Below are 20193 nucleotides of genomic sequence, written 5' to 3' on the forward strand. Positions count from 1 at the left end.
TTTACTCTTAAAGCTGTGTGTGTTTATGTGTGTGAAATAAATTGCGATATGATGAAAGTTATGTAATCTAATTGGAAATATGGTCTGGAAATCTTTCACTCCAAAACATATCTAGTTAAGAAGAGAGAGAGCCAAATCTTAAGTCTTTAATGTTGCTTTCTAAGTTCTTCTATTAGCTGGAGACATTTTAATAGGAGTCAAGATAAGATAAAAGTCAAGAATGTCTGAGATCAACAGCAGCAGCTCCTTCTTCTCCGTCCTCGTGCATCATTCTACATTCTATGCATGAAATATTTTCCCAAGTCTTCGCACAAATTTTTAATAAGGAGAAATCTAGAAGGAATTTCCATCCCTTCCATTTAGCAGCAACACTGGAATTTCTGGCATAGCAGAGGGAACCCAAACTACATCCATACATTGTAAAACTGGTCCAAAATATATGGATGGATGCTGAGTCGGTCAGCGTCCGCGTCGTACATAAATGTGAAATAAAGCCGAGAAAACTGGGAGAATGAGAGTGCTGCATAAAACAAGACCAATTTGGAATGTTGTGATTCATTCAGAGTTTTTAGTAGAGACCAAGTTCTAGGTCTGTAGGTCGGTCAGTTGTTCTTCTTCTCTGTTCTTAGTTTGAAATTGTTTTCAAGTTGGACCAGAGTTTTGACCACATACATACTCGCTCACTCCCGCAGAAACAGAACGACTGCCGCAGCGAAGAAATGCGAATTTCAAATTTATTGGGCCACGAGTCGCGTCGAGTTAGAGATTGTTCTCTCACATTTCGCTACATACTGGATGAACAAGAAGAACAAGAGGGGAAGGAATTTTTAGATGAAATCTTGAAGCGTTGAATGGACTTTTACCTAATTTCTGAGAGCGTTGCAGAAAGTCCGTGGGGATTTGAGATTCTCGAAAAGACGTAAAGAGCCACATCACCAGCAGGGAAAAGGTAAGCAAAAAGTTGGGTCTGAGGTAGGTAACCTACTGATCTGAAAAGGGGACAGCGGCCGCAGCAGAACCTTATACTGGATGGATAGCTGTTGGCCTATTATTTCGCCTACACGAGGGAATGGATGAGAAATTCTCGTCGTACATTGCAAAACATTTGTTTTCAAGTTTGCCCACTTGTACATATATACATTCTAAACATTCCGTTATACATTTGGCCACACACCAGAAAACCAGTTGAATAACGCAGCCAGCAAGCAGAAGAATTGGTGAAAGTAAAGAAAACAAGGACGCAACGCAACGCAGGCTATTTTCAGAATTCTTCTCTTTCAGTATTAATTTCTTTAGCTGCACACACACACCAACTCGTGTTTCTTCCTGGTCAAGTCCGATATTTAACAAATATATAACGACATAAGTTGTACTTGCGGTTTATCCTTGTCTAGCTTTTTGGCGATATAAATACGTACGTAGCTACACCACCGTGCAGATTATCCGGGTAATCTTCTCCAGTAATTATGGAACAATCCACAGGCCCATTATTCTACATAAACCTCGTTCATTCCACTACGTAGCCTGGTACGCATCGCAAAAATAAGAAATCCACAAAACAGCGAAACAGTGGGAGAAAGTGGACGGACGGAGAGGATTCCTTTTGGGGAGAAGAAAAGGAGGCATGATTCTGATGCTGACTGATGGTAAGGAGGAAAGCGGAGATGGAATACGGTACAAGAAGGGAATTTGATCTCTCACGATGTGTCAGTCTGCCTTCGACTTCGACCCAGGAGAGTCAGTCGTCGGGTTGTTCTGCTGGCTGGATAAGTTTTCGGGTCGGTTTTGGTGGACAAGAGGGAAATCATATAGCATCAGTTGTGTAGCGTTTACCCCAAAGAGACAACTTTCCAGGCATTTAGTGTCAGTCACACACACACAACACACAAATGTATCGGTGGCAGAAATGAAAGTGGAGAGAGAAATTGATTAATACTTTCACCAAAGTTTGACAACTCGTTCATTCATTCATTCATTCTGGGAGAGGGGATGTGGTGGTGGTGATGGTCGTGGGTGCGTGGTCGTGGGTGTGAGAAGGACAGTGCAACAAATTATTTTGGCTTCTCAAGTTTGTCTCATCTAAAACCTGTGGCTGGAATTGTTTCAATAAGTAATAAGCTTTCAAACAAGGAAAGAAAGTGGAGACAGGGATAAATATTCGGTTATTTGAGAGTAAGTGGGGAAAGTGAGAATTCTGGTTTATTCGTGGTGATGTGAATCTTGTGGAGAAATAAGCAAAACCGTTTGATATACGTATTGGAAAATTGACAATTTTTGTGATAATTACAAATCATGAACCTGTTAACGCGTTGGGCTTCCTGCGGACCTCGAACGATCCTTCACCTTCTCAGTATTAGCAGTTTTTTCCTCAAAATTTTAGGTAAGTAAATGAAAAACTTTATAGAAATTTTGCCTCATGAAAAATATTATGTAATTTTTATATATGCCAATTTCAACAACTCACCTCCTTACCTCCTCTCGCCCAACTCTGTTTTATATTGCTATTACATATTTTACGTTTTTTTATTTAGCAATAAAAGAGTGAGCCCGTAGTAAATAATTTACTCGTGTAATCTGGGCCAAGTGGTGAGAACGGGAGTCGAATTAATTTTTAAGCATCTCTAAATCTGAACCTTGACACTCGTAGTCTTAAAACAATTCTTTCTCACATTTTTACGCATTTACCCAATTTTGACACTCTCGAGGGAATCTGGAGAGAAATCAGGGCGAGAGCATTTGTTGGTTGGTACACCTTCTTCTTTGGAATTATTTTCTTTTATTACCGTGAAGAAAAACATGTCTCTCCTTCCACTCAGCACGTGTAGGATACAAAGTCCGTCCTTCAATGTGCGAATTTTTCATCGAAGCAGCAGGTTTACAACCGCTACAACAACACTTCTTATTTACTATTGCGAAAAAAGAAAGAAAAGCAGGACAGGCTGACTGGCTGACTTACAACTTAGTGAAAATCCAAATCAAACCCGGAACATTAAGACACACATTACAAGTTTACAAGGTTTTGCTCTAATATCAGGATTCCAAACACGATCCTGATGGAAAAAGTAAAGTCAAGTCTATGTTCAATCGGAATTCCAGCAAGAACCAAAGTGCTCTCTCTCTGCCTTCTCGTCATGCGGATGGCTTTGTTACCGCTGAAGCAAAAGGTGGGTGGTTTGGAGGTATGGAGAAAGTGAGTTAGTAACTAAACTAACTCATCCATATCGCTTTCACTTCACTCCATTAGCCTCAAAGTTCGACACTGCGAGAGAGAGTCGTCCCGTCATTTCTTCCAACATTAGAGTCAACCATTTCACATTTCGATTTCGGCCAAATTCGACACTCTTCTTCTCCATTTGGACGTTTTCATTGATTGTTGGTTTGATGGTTGATAGCGGAGGAGAGTGAGAGGTGAAAGTAAAAGTTGGGTCGTCGCTTGTCTTTCGAGACGATGGTGTGATTTCTCTCGAGCTCCGTGACACATGTAGGTTCCACGACTTTTCCGTTTCTGGGATGATGTAAAGGTCGTAAAATTTGAAACAAAACTCACCACCATCTGCGTAACCTAATAAGAAGGGAAATATCTCAAGCCAATTCTTTGCATTGCAGAGTCTGAAGGTCTGAGGGATGTTAGGCTTGAAGCGTATCGCTACACACGGTAAATATTTATTTAGTTGGGACATGCATGAATTTAAGTTGTAAATGTTTATGGTAAATGCATAAATACAGAAATGCATTATATATTTTAAATTATAGACTCGGGGAAGAAATTACTCTCCGGTGCAGCTATGATTTAGAGGCAGGAACATTATATGCGGTATGAAATACTTTCCGCTGGAAAGGTGGAATCTTTTTACAAATAAATATATTCACTTAAAATGAACATAATTTACATTGTGAATTATTAATTCATGTTTCAAGTTATAAAGATATTAATGACTAAAAGTTTAATATTTGATACAGGTCAAGTGGTATCGTGGGGTTGAAGAGTTTTACAGGTAAATATCCAAATAAATGAGAACTTTTTTTATTATTCCTGAAAAATTACTACTACAAAATTATCTACTATTTCGCAGATTTATACCCAAAGAGCTAAGACCGAAACAAGTGTTTCCCGGAACTGGAATATCCGTTGATGTGAGTAGTTTTGTGTCCTACATACAAAATTTATTAAGAGAAATTACTTTTAAGTGTAACATTTGCAGTATTTTCGATCTGATGACCATCACGTTTTATTGAGAAATGCATCATTTGAAACGAGTGGAAAGGTACTACTTAATTTAGGTGAAATTAGTGGTTAAGTTTTTGTAGTAATGATTTTTGTAAATTTTAGTACAAATGTAGCGTATCAATTGAAGGGAATTTCCAAACTATATCCGACTCTAAGGAAATCACAGTTGTCGGTAAGATACATATGCATAGCAGGAAGAAATAATCCCTGCTTTATAACTATTGTATTTACCATTCTATAGTAATTGGTTACGACGCTCCATCACTAGTTCTACGTGATTTACATTACGAGCCCGGAAGCCCTGGGGAAGCAACGTGCCGAATGCATCGAACATCACCACCTGTCAATATGACCTGGTTCATCAATAACGAAGAGGTAATTTAATAACCTATATATTTTTTCGTCTACTACCCAACTGCGCGTTTACGTACGTACTTATGTACTGCTCCATGTGCAAATAAAAAGTCCACTTTCCAATATGCAAGTTTGTGCTAAATATGGGGGAGAAAGTGAAACGTTGGTGTTATGTACAACAGTTCAGCCAAGAAAGTTTTTTAAGTATTGCTAGGAAGCCATTCAAAGTCACCATCATGCCGTGCACCATTCCCAGTTTCGTTCTTCAGACTTCAGACAACTCGACTTTTACCCTGCTGGAGAAAGTTTTGAGTTTTTGATCTCTGGAGAATCCGCTTACATACAAATGACCATTTCCTCTGCCCATCATTTCTATCGCGGAAATGGGGACTTGTTTGTAAAATGGGACATTTGAAATCATCTTACGACCTCTAAACTCTCCACTCCTGGTTTATCTCTCTGTTTACTCTTCCCCACAAAGATACATAGGTACACCACGAATACCACGATACGGTTTGACTATGCATCCACAAACTAGCCGAATAACAAGGCCACCCACCACAACGTACTTTTACTTTACATTCCGTAATATAAAGCACGGCCTGACTTGGCTGTGCGAGGGGAAAGACATCAAGTTCGTATCATCACATCATCTCCATCTTTATATCTGAATCTGACCCTCAAGTGCATGCACGGACAAAACTTGAAATGCAAATGAAGCCTGTACATATATTTGATGTCCTGTCCTCCTGTAATGCATTCGGGGTCAGAACGATCATTATGATACTAAAAAGATGACATTTCATACTTTATCTCCTCTCAGAATTTTAGAGTTTATGGGTTTTGTGGTACTTCATAAATGAACTGGAGGAGAGACTGGTGTGCGTGAATCGATGATTAAATTGGCATCATCACCATTTTTTCAGGTGACGAAGAGAGTAATTACTCGGACCGAACCTGACGAGGAAGATGACAGAATATCTTCGACCATTTCTGTGATTTACTTTACGCTCCCCACGAGCTCCTACGGCCCCACCTTCATCAAGTGTCGTGCCACACTTTACGACATTTATGCGGATGCTTCCATAACCAGAATCCAACCACGAATTCCGAGCAGTAACAGTAACTCGAGGAAGGTGCTCGAAGTTCCGAATTCTCTGCAGCACTCATCAGCCCAAATAGGTAGGTACTTATCTTCCTGAAAGTGATATTGATAACACTTTTAATTATGCATTCTGTAAATTATGATGGCTGAAAAACATTATGATTTTCTGAAAATTTTTAGTCGGATTTCATATCTCAACTCCAGTCCTGCTTATGCTGACTCAATCAGTGCTCAAATGCACGTTGGAGCAAGTCTAATGAGCACTTATGTAGGTAAATCGAATCATGTTTAACCCAGACACATCTATCTACTCAAAAGAATGCTTTTATATCACACCCGAACAATTTTGTTTGAATGGAAATTATACCGGTGTCCTGAACTTGCGATAAGCTTAACAGCCATGCTTAATTGAAACTACAAATTTCCTCCTCTAATTAATATTGCAAAACATCAAATCAGTACTTATACTACACTTATAATAATAATATAAAAGCTTACAAATTGCAGAATAATAAAATCAACCATTTGTTTAAACTTTTGTATTGTGATTATTTATTTCTGACATTAAAAGGTAAACCAAGATAGTGTTCATAACTGGACAATAGTAACGTAGATCTAACAACGAGTAAATTATTCAGTCGTCGGGTTGAATAGTTGGGTGTATATGAATATGGCTTTTCTTACGCATGGGTAACAACTTTTTGAGATTGTAATTGCTATTACAAACTGCAATCATAACTAGATTTTAGCTCAATATCATCTCGTATTGTATATATGTAAGTATATATTTAGTACTAACTGTTTATAGTTAAATTAGTAGCATATAGGAAGAACGCATCAATTAGAGTTGCACCATCTCTATGTGTATCAACGTTGGGATATGTACAACCATAGTTGTCTTAAATACATAACATAATTAATGTAACAAAATTATCACCTCTGATAGAGTAACAACGGGAAATAGTAATAGTAAACGGGTGTTGTTTTATCATATTTGAAGCTAACAATTTTAACACAGAATTTTATTTGGACTTTTTGTTTGATCTCAGACACATTCTCTTGCTTCCGGGTTGATTAGACGCAGAAGAAGATGCTCGAGGTGGTCTTTCGCTCTCGTCGGCCAACAACATGTCATCGTCATTCAGTGCATCATGTACGCAGGGTGAAGAGCTTGAGCGCGTAACGGGTCTTGTTATTTCAGAAACGCGCGACACCCTTGGCGATTTTGCAGGTAGGGGACAATCAGCAGCAGCAGGTGCAGGTGCAAAGATTGGATTAGTTCCTGGCATGAATGTCCGTCTTGCAGCCATGCTTCGAGTTGTAACTCGGTCATGGAAGGAAAATGCGTTTCCTGCATCCGACTCTTGGTCTTTCTTCGTTTTACGGGCGCGACGGGTACCATGACTAGGTCCAGGAGTTTCAATAGACGTGGAGATCGCTGTCTTTTGCTTCTTGTCAGTCTTTGTTTCAACTGTTGGTAAAATTAGACGTTAGTTGAACTCTCGGAAAATTCGATTTTATATAACACTTAATTTGCTTTTGTTTTATATTCCTTACCTTTCTTCTGCTTTTCTTTATTAGATGTGATCCACCAGAAATTGTTTTTCATCCAAACTTTAAGTCCGGGAGGGATTATGTTATCCGGAAGAACTTTAAAGAGCGAAACATTGTCAGGAAGAAGCATCGATTTTCCAAGTGAAAGCATAGTTTGGAGTTGCAATGTTGCAGGGTATGATCGGCAAAATACTAAATTCATCCCACTTCGAGCTGCCGTGCTGAAAATGAAAAACATGAATCAAATCGCTCAATACTTATTGGAGTATATGCGCATGTAAATAAAAAGAAAATCTTCAATATGTATGTACCTGCAGATCAAAGGGTACAAAACTTTGCCCTGGAGTCCACTAAATGCTTTGCCTGTAAAAAATATAGCAAACTATTCATTTCATATTGTCTAAAATACGATTTGCTATATTTAACACCTAATCTCGGATGAATGATCAAAAGAAAGGCTTATTTACATGCACCAGGAAAATGCATGCCACATGCACATGAATGGAAAGTTACATGATATTAATTCATTTCACTCAGACAGACATGCATACATACCAATGGGTTTACGATTGATATAATATTCCAGCGTTCCAGACCACAAATCCAGATGAACACCGACAACTGTATGCTGTCCAAAGTTTTTTGTGTAATGTTGAGCTAATTAAAATTAAGTCAAGATTAATGGTTGGTCTTAGATTGGTTTTTAATATAATGGCTGTAATAAATTAGTTATGATGATGACAAACCTTTCCCATTGTGATGTTTTGTTCCCAAATAAGATAGACCCCACGACTGATCGTCCAGACCAATTAAGCTCACGAAGCTATGCGAGTATTTCAACAGATCTGTCTTGTCTGTGCCGACTCCGATCATCTGGAATTATTTAATCAAATATCACGTTTGTGTCACGATGTCGCTTCATTCAAGATTGCATTGCCCTTTTGAACTTTGGATAAATGAAAGTGGTAGCCATATTAATGTTTCACTTGTGGGGATTAAAGTAAATTGGTCCAATTAAACTGAGCTCAATGGATTTACTCGTTGCTTGTGTCCTCAAGCATATTTTAATGACATCATTGTAATCTTAGTTGCAAAAAATTGTCAACGTTATTAAGGAAGTCGTAAGAAGTTAAACTTTAAACCCAATGTGGCTTCCACAATCTGAAATTATGACCACAACTATCTTATCTCTTCTACCTATGTACAACTATACAACAAGTCATGTTCCAATTGACATGACACGTAATAAAACAGCACAACAAACAGTAAGATAACGAACAAAATGTTGTATACCCTCGGTCCTCGAGATCTGTTTACAGAATTTTGGGAAATAACACTAACTACCGCATCATGCGGTAGCAAAGAAAAAACTTTTCCTAACAATATTTGTCTCCACAAAAATAACAACTTGACAAGTTAACATTGCATCATCATCCAAATATCCTAAAGTATTTCTTACCATATCAGTCCCGTAGACATCACTGCTCATTTCGACTTCCCAGTAATGGTGATAGCCTGAATAAGAGTAATTATACGCATTGATCAGTAAGTCGGTCATCTGATATGCAAATACATGATATGGTCAACGAATCGTGTTGTTTGTCAAACCTTGTTTCAACGGATGCATCCCCCTCACGGCAACGGTACCTACGCTAAATCCCGGATTAAACGTTATATCTCTATCTTTATTTTGGAACACTGCCGTAGTATCGCCATTTGCATTGTCCCAAGTCCATTCGAAACCTGTACAAATAAGCTTTCATTAAAAAAATGTTCTTCAAAAATACATGCACCATCATTCTTGGCACTTACACTCTCTCCGCTTGCAATCTGCACAGGGAATCAACGGCTGCGTCCCTGGAATAGGGCATTCGCAGCTCCAAAGTTTTTGAAAAGGTCCCATCTCATCCGTATTCGCACTAGCAATTCCAACTCCCCCACGACTGCTCGAACTGTGAGCAAGTTGAGATGACGATGAAGTGGAAGCTCGGGGTGAGGCTTCTTCCGGTAAAGGAATCGCAGACCTTCGATGTGCTGGGATGTAGTGGTTTCGAGTTGGACGCTGGTTTGGTATTATTGCAGGAAGAATAAAATTTCTGCGATGGTGAAGCCCGTTCGTTCGAATAAGGACGAGGGCACCTTCATGAGGACCTTGCACTCCTTGGATTTGATTCCTTCTGAAGTTCTCAAGGAATCGATTGGACGCTTCGGGGTTGGCTTCGTCCTCTTCGATTACGAGACCCCCTAATATTATGGGTTCCAGGACCACGTTTACGTCCGGAAAGTCCATTCACCCACTGCAAGGAGACAACAAGGACGAACAACAAATCAGTACATATTGAGTAACAATTGAAAACCTTCAACCAGTGTTGTAACAAAGATACATTATTCACAGTTGACTGATTTAAACAACGGGAAGGAAATAGTACCCTGTGTAACAGGGCACACGAATCCGGCCCAAATATGATTGTTATTGTTAACTCATTGTCAAGATTGCCCTCTAAGGTTCGTTGGGTTCAAGTGTACAATACATTCGTACACGGCATCATGAAAAAGGGACGGGATACGAGGTCACTCTGTAACAAGCCTTTTTTCCAGCAAGTGTGAATAATTTATCTCGCGTTGAATCTCATAAGATGAAGATGGGCATAATCATGTGGCGAGAATAATTGTTTACAAGTTCACACTTCAAACGAAATTGCTATTAATCATCATCACCTCAGCAGAAATAACCATAATTGACCAAAGCCAAGGATATTTTATTCTTAAAGCCGACCTTCAACTTGTTAAATGGAAGCTGTCATCACAAGTTGGATGTTTATTGTCTGCCAACCGTCTTAATTTAGTTTTATATTTTCTCAACGGTATTATATCATTTCAGAGATCACATACACCTCAAAATGCGCATGCACACTATCCAAGACCGTTTCATAATAACATAGAATTTAAGCCAATTTATTATGCGAATTGTGACGATCTACACTAAAATTATGCCCACTACTTTAGTCGCAATTTTCATATGAAAATAGCTAAAAATGAAAGAAGATCGAGGGAAGACAGACGTCAAATTACAGGATGTAAAATATAATGCTATGAGATTAACCGTAAACTACGCAACAATTTAAAATTATTTTTCCAACACTTGCCTCATCTTGAAAATGTTTCCTTTATTCCGTAAGGAAACAAAGAGCACAAATCCTAAAATTCAATGAAACTGGCCCAAAAATTGCACCTTTCCTTCAAAAATCGCATTCATTTGTCAGTCACGAGCAAATAAAACAAAGAGAAACCTTTGTATGAAAACCAAACAGACTTTTTATCAAGCTCTCTGGAATTGTTTGTCAATCGTAAAAAACACGGTTGGTACAAAGTTTTTTTTACATACGAGTGCAATAACACTTTGCCAATTCACAGTTCACTTAACACGTAGCAATATTATTGCATTATTTTTATACCACTTTAACCATCTCGTCAACCCACGAGTCAAAATAAAACTGAACCGCAGTAGGATCGCGTAAAGCGATATATACGCCACAGAATTGTAATAGTGTCAATGCATATGCACACACAACATTCAGGCTTACACAACATAATACATACACAACTTGGATCTGTCTGTATTCGTCCATATTTTATTGTATGCGATAAGTCTGCATGCACATGTACACATTATTTGCGAATGAAAATAATCCACAAGTGTCAGTTCAGTACTCTTCTTCTTATTTTAGGCAGAGTTTACCATCATCCATCCGTTATTATTGTGGTATCTTTATAATTTATTGAATGCTTTCCACTCTTGCAACTTTCAACAGGCAGAATACAAACTGTTATGTAAATATAAAGATAACTGGATGCAGTTAACAATACACAATGTTTTTTTATTACCACCTCCACATCTGATCTTAACCACTACTAATAATAGGTACTGGTCAATAACAGAACTAAACAGAACCCGTTGAGAGGTAGGGATTAAAATAGTCCCAAAATAATTTGAAAATGAATTTCATCAAACCTTTCTTGGCTAAATCTAATGTAAACCCATGAATAAATTTCACGGGTCAATGAGACTGCAATCGGACATGATGATGATGAGTTTGTTGTTCAATGATCTGGTATCTGGTCGAGGTCTGAAGTGGTAGTAAAACCAGTCTGCCAAAATTTGTGAAAACAGAATTGACAATAACTATTTTTTATCGAGGATTAAAAACTTGTTTGTATGTAGTCCTACTATCTATGTCTTATGAATTATAGCTTGCATGCCCCGACCCGTGGTGAATCAACTCGCCCTTAATAAATATGATCAACATTTATGTAACGGAAGGCAATAAATAGGTAACCCCTTAGCCTGTATGATCCTTGAAAGATCAACCTTAAGCTGGTTGATTTAGATGAAAAAATCATCCTTAGTACATTTGTGCAAAATGGCCCTGATGTTTCCAATATTGTAAAAGCGCAATTACTCAGGACACAGGAAACTTCCATGTACAATTATCCATACTGGCCAATTGTTTCATATAAGGGGAACGATTGAAACAATTTAAATTCCATTTTGTCACTCTCTTAACTCTTAATTCATTATGTGTTGTTCTACAAACATGTCCGTATAATAGAGGTCTCCTTACTAAATATTTAACTGAGTAACCCACTAAATAATTCCACTAAATAAAATATAAACGAGAAACACTACCTACGGAACTTGTTTATTATTATCTAAATGCTTACATACTGACCGCAACAATTTTTCAAATTTTAAGCCTATTGAGACCTAAGCAGCTTGTCCTAGTTTTTAATGCAGTTTGTAAAAGATAGGTGCACATTCTAATTATAAAACGTGTTTTCGAAAAACTGTTCATCTCACACTATGAAAGAATTGTAATTCTGCACTCACTCGCAATTATTTCTACTGTGTACATTCCGTCATGACCATCTCACGTCTAAAATCGAATACATCAATGCCATTTTATTCAAATTTAACCTCACATCTGCAATTATACATGCATCAAAGAAGTGCATTGCACAAGAGGACTTCCAACAAAAAGACAATCATCCAAATCGGCCTTCACAGCATATTAAAGTCGAATTTACTAATTTAATCTTGGTTCAAGGGAGTGCAGTACGACACGACCATCAACAAAAAAAGCGCATCGCCGTATGCAGTGGTCTTTAAACGACCTTGCCTTGCCTGCCTGTTTCTGCTGAAGGATTAACTTCATTTATGCATGTGCATTCATAACGGTACAAGATCTGAATTTATGAAATGGAGAAAAGAAAAGTATTTTTCAATGATCTATTTGTTAGCGTAAACAAGTGAATATTAACACGCAAACTGTGAGAACCTGGATGGATGAATCATAGCAAAGCTAAGTCGTATAAAGGCAAGCTGACAATTTTGTAGACAGGTTGGTAATTAGGATATGTGCAGTACCATTCAAGGTTAAAATGATGCCTAATGTTGATTATTCCTTCCAAGTAAATATATTTTCACCCATTAGACTCTAGTCGTGTTTTGGCTATTATGAGTAGAATTTGTTACGCAATTAAGCCGTATTTATATATTTATGCATGTATTAAACCCTTCAACAATATAGATAATTGACCGAGTGAAATATGTATATAACTTACGGGTACTTGCAATAAGTTGTATAATAGAGCAAATTGCAACGCAGTTTGCTTCAGGGAGTCATGTGATGCATCAATGGTTGTGCAAACCGACATTAAATATCTGCAAATAGCTACAATAATGACTGCAATTTATTATTCTAAGAATAACCCTGTAATAAAATGCCTTTTGTCCATAAATATAACCACTCAATTTCGCAGATTCGTCAATACTTGTGTCGTCTTCTTTCAGTAAAGAAATTATATTTACACGGGCTATCCCGAGACTGAAGATGATAGACATTACTGTGCTAGTTGAACAATGTAGATTATTGTACATTAGTATTCAATTAATAGCATGACATAGTTAACAGTAGAAGAAGCATGCCTATTTTCATCTATGATAAAAATAGTGCAATGACATGTACATACGCAAGTAGGTCTGCATTTATGCAATGCATAGTATGCATATATGTATAAGCATTTAGGTGCATGCATCTTAGGATTAATTTAATTGATGCAAGCATGTCAATCTATGAACAATACAAAATAATTTCAAATAATTACGTATGCAAGCGTCGTGTAACATAGTTTCATACTTGGTTAAAACTGTCAGTCAAAACTGCACTCTTTCTCTTTCAATGCAATCATAAGAGAAAAATTCAGTTTGATACTTAATATCATAGAATATTTGTACCTCTCATATCTCTGGGACCAAGATATCTCAAAATGTCAGAAAAATTGGATTTTGGAGAAGGTTTAATCTCAAGCAAACTGTTCTAGGCGCAATATGCATCGAGCTTAACTGGGGCTTAACTTTTAGGTTATTTTAATATTTAAGGTTAGGTTAGGTTATTTTAATGTTCTCATAAAATTCTATCTACAAATTTTATACATGCAATTGTGCGTATTTAGAATTTTGCATTTGTAGTAAAAAGGAGATTAAAATCTGTGTACAAGCAAGTGAGCTACTCTCCCAAGTTAATTTTATTAAATTAAGTTAAAACAGATTACAAGTGAAAAAATAAAATTGACACGATGACGTGTGGACCAATCAGAACCAAGAATTGTGCAGTGGTGTTACCAGTTGAACTTGGCGCTTGGTTACACACGTGTCTCACATTGTCCAAGCTAATGTCACCTAGCGGCAGGTGGGGCACTATGTTACATTTTTCGTTTCTAGAGGGCGTTTTTCGCTAAAGTGTCAAAACGTTGACGAACACGAGAACAACGAAACACACCCTTTAGATCTGCCGAGACTTGATCAAATGAACGGGCACACCCCCTAAACTTGACATTTGACCTGTGACCTGGGCACACCCACCAGACTTGACATTTGACCTGTGACCTTGGCACACCCACTAGATTTGACATTTGACCTGTGACCTTGGCACACCCACTAGATTTGACATTTGACCTGCGACCTTGGCACACCCACTAGATTTGACATTTGACCTGTGACCTTGGCACACACCCCTGGACTTGACATTTGACCTGCGACCTGCGTACAACCCATAAAGTTGACACTTTACAGAGTTGACACTTGACCTGTGGCTGTGGCTTGGGCACACCCATCATACTTGACCTGGGACCTCGGCACACCCGCTACACTTGACCTGTGACCTGGGCACACCCACTACACTTGACCTGTGACCTCGGCACACCCGCTACACTTGACCTGTGACCTCGGCACACCCGCTACACTTGACCTGTGACCTCGGCACACCCGCTAAACTTGACCTGTGACCTGGGCACACCCACTAGATTTGACATTTCACCTGTGACCTGGGCACACCCACTAGATTTGACATTTCACCTGTGACCTGGGCACACCCACTAGATTTGACATTTCACCTGTGACCTGGGCACACCCACTAGATTTGACATTTCACCTGTGACCTGGGCACATCCACTATACTTGACCTGTGACCTCTGTGCCCCACGGCAAAGTTGACACTTGACCTGTGCCTTACTAATTTTAATTACCTACCAGCGCCACCTATCGGATGTTGGCTGTTTTTCAGCGCTAGAGGGCGGGCTTTTGGTTTAAGTGCCTAAACGTACTTAAAACGTTAGAACAATGCCATACTTCAGAGTTGTGACCTAACGTTTTTCGTGGTAACCCCCTTTAGAGTCGTGACCTAACGTTTTTCGAGGTCACCCCCTTTAGAGTCGTGACCTAACATTTTTCGTGGACACCCCCTTTAGAATCGCAACTGAACGTTTTTCATGGTCACCCCCTTTAGAGTTGTGACCTAACGTTTTTCGTGGTCACCCCTTTTAGAGTCGTGACCTAACGTTTTTCGTGGTCACCCCCTTTAGAGTCGTGACCTAACGTTTTTCGAGGTCATCCCCCTTTAGAGTCGTGACTGAACGTTTTTCGTGGCCACCCCCTTTAGAGTCGTGACCTAATGTTTTTCGTGGTCAACCCATAGAGTCGTGACCGGACGTTTTTCGTGGTTACCCCCTTTAGAGTCGTAACTAAACGAATTTCGTGGTCACACCGATAGAGTCGTGACTTAACGTTTTTCGTGGCCACCCCCTTTAGAGTCGTGACTGAACGTTTTTCGTGGCCACCCCCTTTAGAGTCGTGACTGAACGTTTTTCGTGGCCACCCCCTTTAGAGTCGTGACTGAACGTTTTTCGTGGCCACCCCCTTTAGAGTCGTGACTGAACGTTTTTCGTGGCCACCCCCTTTAGAGTCGTGAAGAACGTTTTTCGTGGCCACCCCCTTTAGAGTCGTGACTGAACGTTTTTCGTGGCCACCCCCTTTAGAGTCGTGACTGAACGTTTTTCGTGGCCACCCCCATTTAGAGTCGTGACTGAACGTTTTTCGTGGGCACCCCCTTTAGAGTCGTGACTGAACGTTTTTCGTGGGCACCCCCTTTAGAGTCGTGACTAAACGTTTTTCGTGGTCACACTCAATTACAGTCGTGACAACGTTTTTCGTGGACACACCCAATTAGAGTCGTGACAACGTTTTTCGTGGTCACGCCCATAGGGTCGTGAGTGAACGTTTTTCGTAATAAAATAATAAAATCGTTTTGCTTAGAGCCCGCACTGCGGGCTTAAGAGACTAGTTTGTACATAATATGATACTTCTGTAACTACAGACCTTAATCTCATAACCTTTTTCCCAGAACATAGACCGAACGAGCAATTGCTATTTTCTGAGGGTCATGCATGCAATCTTGATGAAAAGTTGAAAGTATTCTATAAAATCACTCAAGGGGAGGGAAATATCTGGCAGTTGAAAAAAATTTAAAATTGTACTTTTTCACCCTAAAAATACAAAAAAAAATCCGAAAAAAATGTATTTTTGGGGGTCGAAAAATAATTTCCTGTGGCGAAACACGCTGGACTGTGTTTGCCTTAATTATTTGCACATTTTGGATGTGTAAATCAAAAATTTGAACAAATTGTGAAATTAGTGGTTGACCCTCCACATAAGCTGGATTGAGTAAATTATGAACTGTGCAGATGAGTCCGAGCTCGCGGCTTTCTTCACTCTCTTGTCTGGAGGCAAGGGGTTTCTTACTCATCCGCACGCTACATAATTTACTCAATCCAGCTTATGTGGAGGGTTAACAAATTTCACAATTTGGTCAAATTTTTGATTTACACATCCAAAATGTGCACATAATTAAGGCAAACACAGTCCAGCGTGTTTCGCCACAGGAAATTATTTTTCGACCCCCCAAAAATACATTTTTTTCGGATTTTTTTTGTATTTTTAGGGTGAAAAAGTACAATTTTAAATTTTTTTCAACTGCCAGATGTTTCCCTCCCCTTGAGTGATTTTATAGAATTCTTTCAAGTTTTCATCAAGATTGCATGCATGACCCTCAGAAAATAGCAATTGCTCGTTCGGTCTATGTTCTGGGAAAAAGGTTATGAGATTAAGGTCTGTATCCTGAACTATTCCCTTTTCCCTTTTCATCACAAAAATTCGTTACGCTTTTCACAATTCCATGACGCAAGATTCTGACTCGATTTATCTCTTAATAATTGTCTGCAAGAGATAAGCTCTCTTAATTATATTAGTTAGTCAATTAATAATTTAAAAATAACTTGGTGAGCCCAAATCAGTGAACCATAACATTCCTTTTGAGTGAAATATCTTTTTGAAAATCAAGAGTGTTGAACTGTTGATGTCCATACACGAACAATTAATAAAATTCTCGCCAGTACTTTGAAATTAAATGCGCAAAACAAAATAATAATGACTAACGTTTAATTAACCCCAAAGGCCAATAAATACACATATCCCTTCTTTGTCTCCACCTTTTTAACTTTAAAACTAATTTCTTAAAAATTAATTAATTAATGTGGGCAAGAGTAGCGTAAATTACGCATTAGCAAAAATCTTATATTTACAATTATCTAATAAGGTAAAACTTGTAGTAAATATATCAACCTTGGGGGTCCTCTATATTTTAAATCTTTTAACCAATGCGTAGAAACTCCAGTTTAAGCCACTGATTTTATTCCATTATGAATTTAAATGAGATTTAAATTGTTGTAGTAAAAGTCGTGTCATAGACTGCATTTGGCATTAAATAAACTGAAGTACAGAAATAATTCATCGGAAATTTTATAAATAGTGGGATTTTTTAAAGCTAATTATTTATGTAGTGGGTATCGATCGTTTCTCACTGGACCGACTTTTATGTCCAACTTGTAAGATATATGACAGGGTAATAACTAAAATGTATCACGAGATCCGAATACATTAGCAGCTAAATTTGTCAATTTGGCAGCGTGATATTATGCATGAACGTCTCATTCCAAAGTGTTTGCATATTTATGCATATTAAGAACACCATTGTGTATGACACTAATAAATTCTAAGACTAAAAAAATCCTTCCTGGTCGATGTTCCCATTTAATTGTTTCCATTTAGAAGAACGTGATTATGTGTACATATAAATGAAATGGTTTATAGATATATTATAAAAATTTTGAAAATATTTTAGCAAATTTTTTAAATAGGCTTGCCCTTATTAATCTGGTAACTTAAATTATTTATGATAGGATACAAATTCGTCATGCGTTGTACTAGGTAAATAAGTAAATGCGTAATTGTGTAAAAAAAAACTTTCTATCAACAATCGGTGACTTTGTTTACACGTTATTAAGTCCGAAAAGGCATCCTTTTATCATTGAATCAATTGCGATGTAAACATAAACTCACATTCTATTCTATTCCATGAGATTATTCACACGATTACATTGTTGATAGTTCTCCTCCGGTTCAAGGGTTATTTGCATGAAAAATCTCCTGACAGTTTATGACTCATATGAGATAAACAACAATGATAAACATGTCATTTTTGTTATTATTTTTTAAGTTTAAAGTTAACGCTTTTACTGACTGAGTTCAAGCATCAATCTTAATAAATTGTTCATTTTCAGTTTATTACATACCTGCATTTAGCATGGGCTCGATCTCCCAGTGAAACAATTGACAACGATTTCCACACCAATTAAGGTCAACGATTAATAACTCAGCCGCGGGTCGTTTATTATTATTATAATCACAACCAATTAAAAAACACTTTTTCTACGATAATGTCGCTCGTTCAGTAAAAAAATATATGACTTGATTAAACCGAAAGTTTCTGAAGAATACCACGATAAACCATTACGCGCAGTTTAATGACCATTAACCTAACCCACGTAGTAGCCAATTCGAGGAGGAGAAGAAAAAGTTCGCCTTGTTTTGTGCTATCTTTTAATGCTACAGTTGGTTCTTGGATAATCGGACAATCTTAAACTAATTTTTGGAAAGGAGGAGGTTCAACTCACCTCAAAAGTAGTAACCCCATGACATGAAGCCAGCCAGTATAGATAGTAACTCAGCTCCTGTTTTGCACTTTTTGCGATTTGCGAATTATCATGTGCTTGCATTTGGCAATGCAGCATAACGAACAAACACAAAGGATGACTCAACGTCTATCAACAGAACTAAAAAAGTTCACACGAAAATGAATGGTATCAAGCACCAAGAATGAAGCATTTTTGTTGGTTCGTTGTCCATACTCATGCTGGTATTATCTATTATGCACATTTATGAAATTTCCACTGCTGCAGCCGTGTTGCATGGTCACACCATAAGCAGTATTATTTTATCCACCCACAACCAACCCTGACCCTATGTTTTGTCGTGTTATACGGTGTAACTTATACCACCTTTACCATATGCCGTTTTCTTGTTTATTAATTCCTACTATTTCCTTCGAATAATGTTCACCCCACGACTACAAAATTCTAATGCTTTTATAATTTTGTAATTGCTTCCGTTAGAAATGTATTTTCAAGATAAAGTAAAAGATAGCATATAAAATGCTCAGGAAAAAATGGGAATCTGCAAATTATTAGGCTGGTAAATAATGTCGGGTGTAATTATAATTGTAACAAATTAGTTACAAAACGGATGTGACAGAGTTTGTCAAGTAAATGGCCAATGCATTGTAGGAATAAAATTATGATTACATTTTTAGCAAATTAAAACTGAACTTACGCTGACGTTGACAATTATAGCTGTATTATAATTCCGGCTGTTGTACAGATGGACAGGCAGGAACCCAGATTTTATTTTCAAGATTCTATATTTCGTAAATTTGCTGTACACTTTTAATATGCTTCAACTTGTCAAATCAAAACCACCTTGCATTTATTTATACCGAGCAAAAGAATTTGCAGTGCACGCACACTTTGGAGTTTGCACTAGAGCTTTTATCAAAATGATTGTTGTGCTGAGAGATAAAGTCAGATGCAGAATAATCAGTCGGTAAAAACGAGACGATGGTTTAATAACCTAGATTTTGCGATTTTCTCCAAAAAAAGTGTGTCCATATCCCGTGAAATGAAAATGAATCCAGCTGAAGCACGACAGAAGAGAATACGACGCACGTTACAATAGGAAGGAATCGTTGTTACGCAAGGACTCGGTTTTTGCTGGCCACCGACTCGTCGTTGTTTTTCTCCTTTTTTCCTCTCCTCTCTCTGTTTTGTTGTTGCATTGCTGATAAAATGCCTATTCGGTTGTACATATCGATAGATCTTCACCCTATAAAAGCAGGCCCTTGTCGTCTAAGGGTCAGACCTGGGTTGAAAAATCGGCCAACTTATTTAAAACTACTAAATAAATGCGAAGGAACTATGTAATTAGCTTTACTGATTGATTACTAGCTTTCTTAGGAAATGCACCACTAATTTAAAGCATTTAAATCGACATGTGTTGTTAGACAATTAAAGGAAGTCATATGAAAATCAATTCTACTATTAATATGAAAAGTTTACACCATACATAAACTTATGATGGTTCACACATCCACTCATTTGTCGAACT

General features: G+C 37.9%; 2 protein-coding genes across 5 annotated transcripts; one reads left to right on the forward strand and one right to left on the reverse strand.

The window, feature by feature from the left end:
• Nucleotides 1-474: 474 nt before the first annotated feature.
• On the forward strand, nt 475-6221 carry LOC110849143. Of its 2 annotated transcripts, none has more exons than XM_035850749.1 (10): nt 475-2380; nt 3607-3655; nt 3754-3814; nt 3961-3995; nt 4074-4134; nt 4203-4265; nt 4331-4400; nt 4470-4603; nt 5509-5764; nt 5868-6221. In XM_035850749.1, the coding sequence occupies exons 1-10, from the start codon at nt 2293-2295 to the stop codon at nt 5942-5944; spliced, it is 894 nt and encodes a 297-aa protein (XP_035706642.1). In that variant the 5' UTR covers nt 475-2292; the 3' UTR covers nt 5945-6221. The 2 variants fall into 2 exon arrangements, with proteins under 2 accessions (XP_035706642.1, XP_035706643.1); XM_035850750.1 differs by lacking the exon at nt 475-2380 and adding an exon at nt 2520-3164.
• LOC110848658 lies at nt 6220-19758 on the reverse strand. 3 transcript variants are annotated; one of them, XM_022095923.2, is made up of 9 exons: nt 19363-19758; nt 9054-9538; nt 8850-8984; nt 8701-8756; nt 7988-8114; nt 7797-7898; nt 7553-7604; nt 7245-7462; nt 6220-7158 (listed from the first exon to the last, which is right to left on the reverse strand). In XM_022095923.2, the coding sequence occupies exons 2-9, from the start codon at nt 9529-9531 to the stop codon at nt 6710-6712; spliced, it is 1617 nt and encodes a 538-aa protein (XP_021951615.1). In that variant the 5' UTR covers nt 9532-9538; nt 19363-19758; the 3' UTR covers nt 6220-6709. The 3 variants fall into 3 exon arrangements, with proteins under 3 accessions (XP_021951615.1, XP_035706640.1, XP_021951614.1); XM_035850747.1 differs by lacking the exon at nt 19363-19758 and adding an exon at nt 18267-18488; XM_022095922.2 differs by lacking the exon at nt 19363-19758 and adding an exon at nt 10388-10733.
• Nucleotides 19759-20193: the final 435 nt, after the last annotated feature.

This window comes from Folsomia candida, unplaced genomic scaffold, assembly GCF_002217175.1.
Source record: "Folsomia candida strain VU population unplaced genomic scaffold, ASM221717v1 Fcan01_Sc004, whole genome shotgun sequence".
Lineage (NCBI taxonomy): Eukaryota > Metazoa > Arthropoda > Collembola > Entomobryomorpha > Isotomidae > Folsomia > Folsomia candida.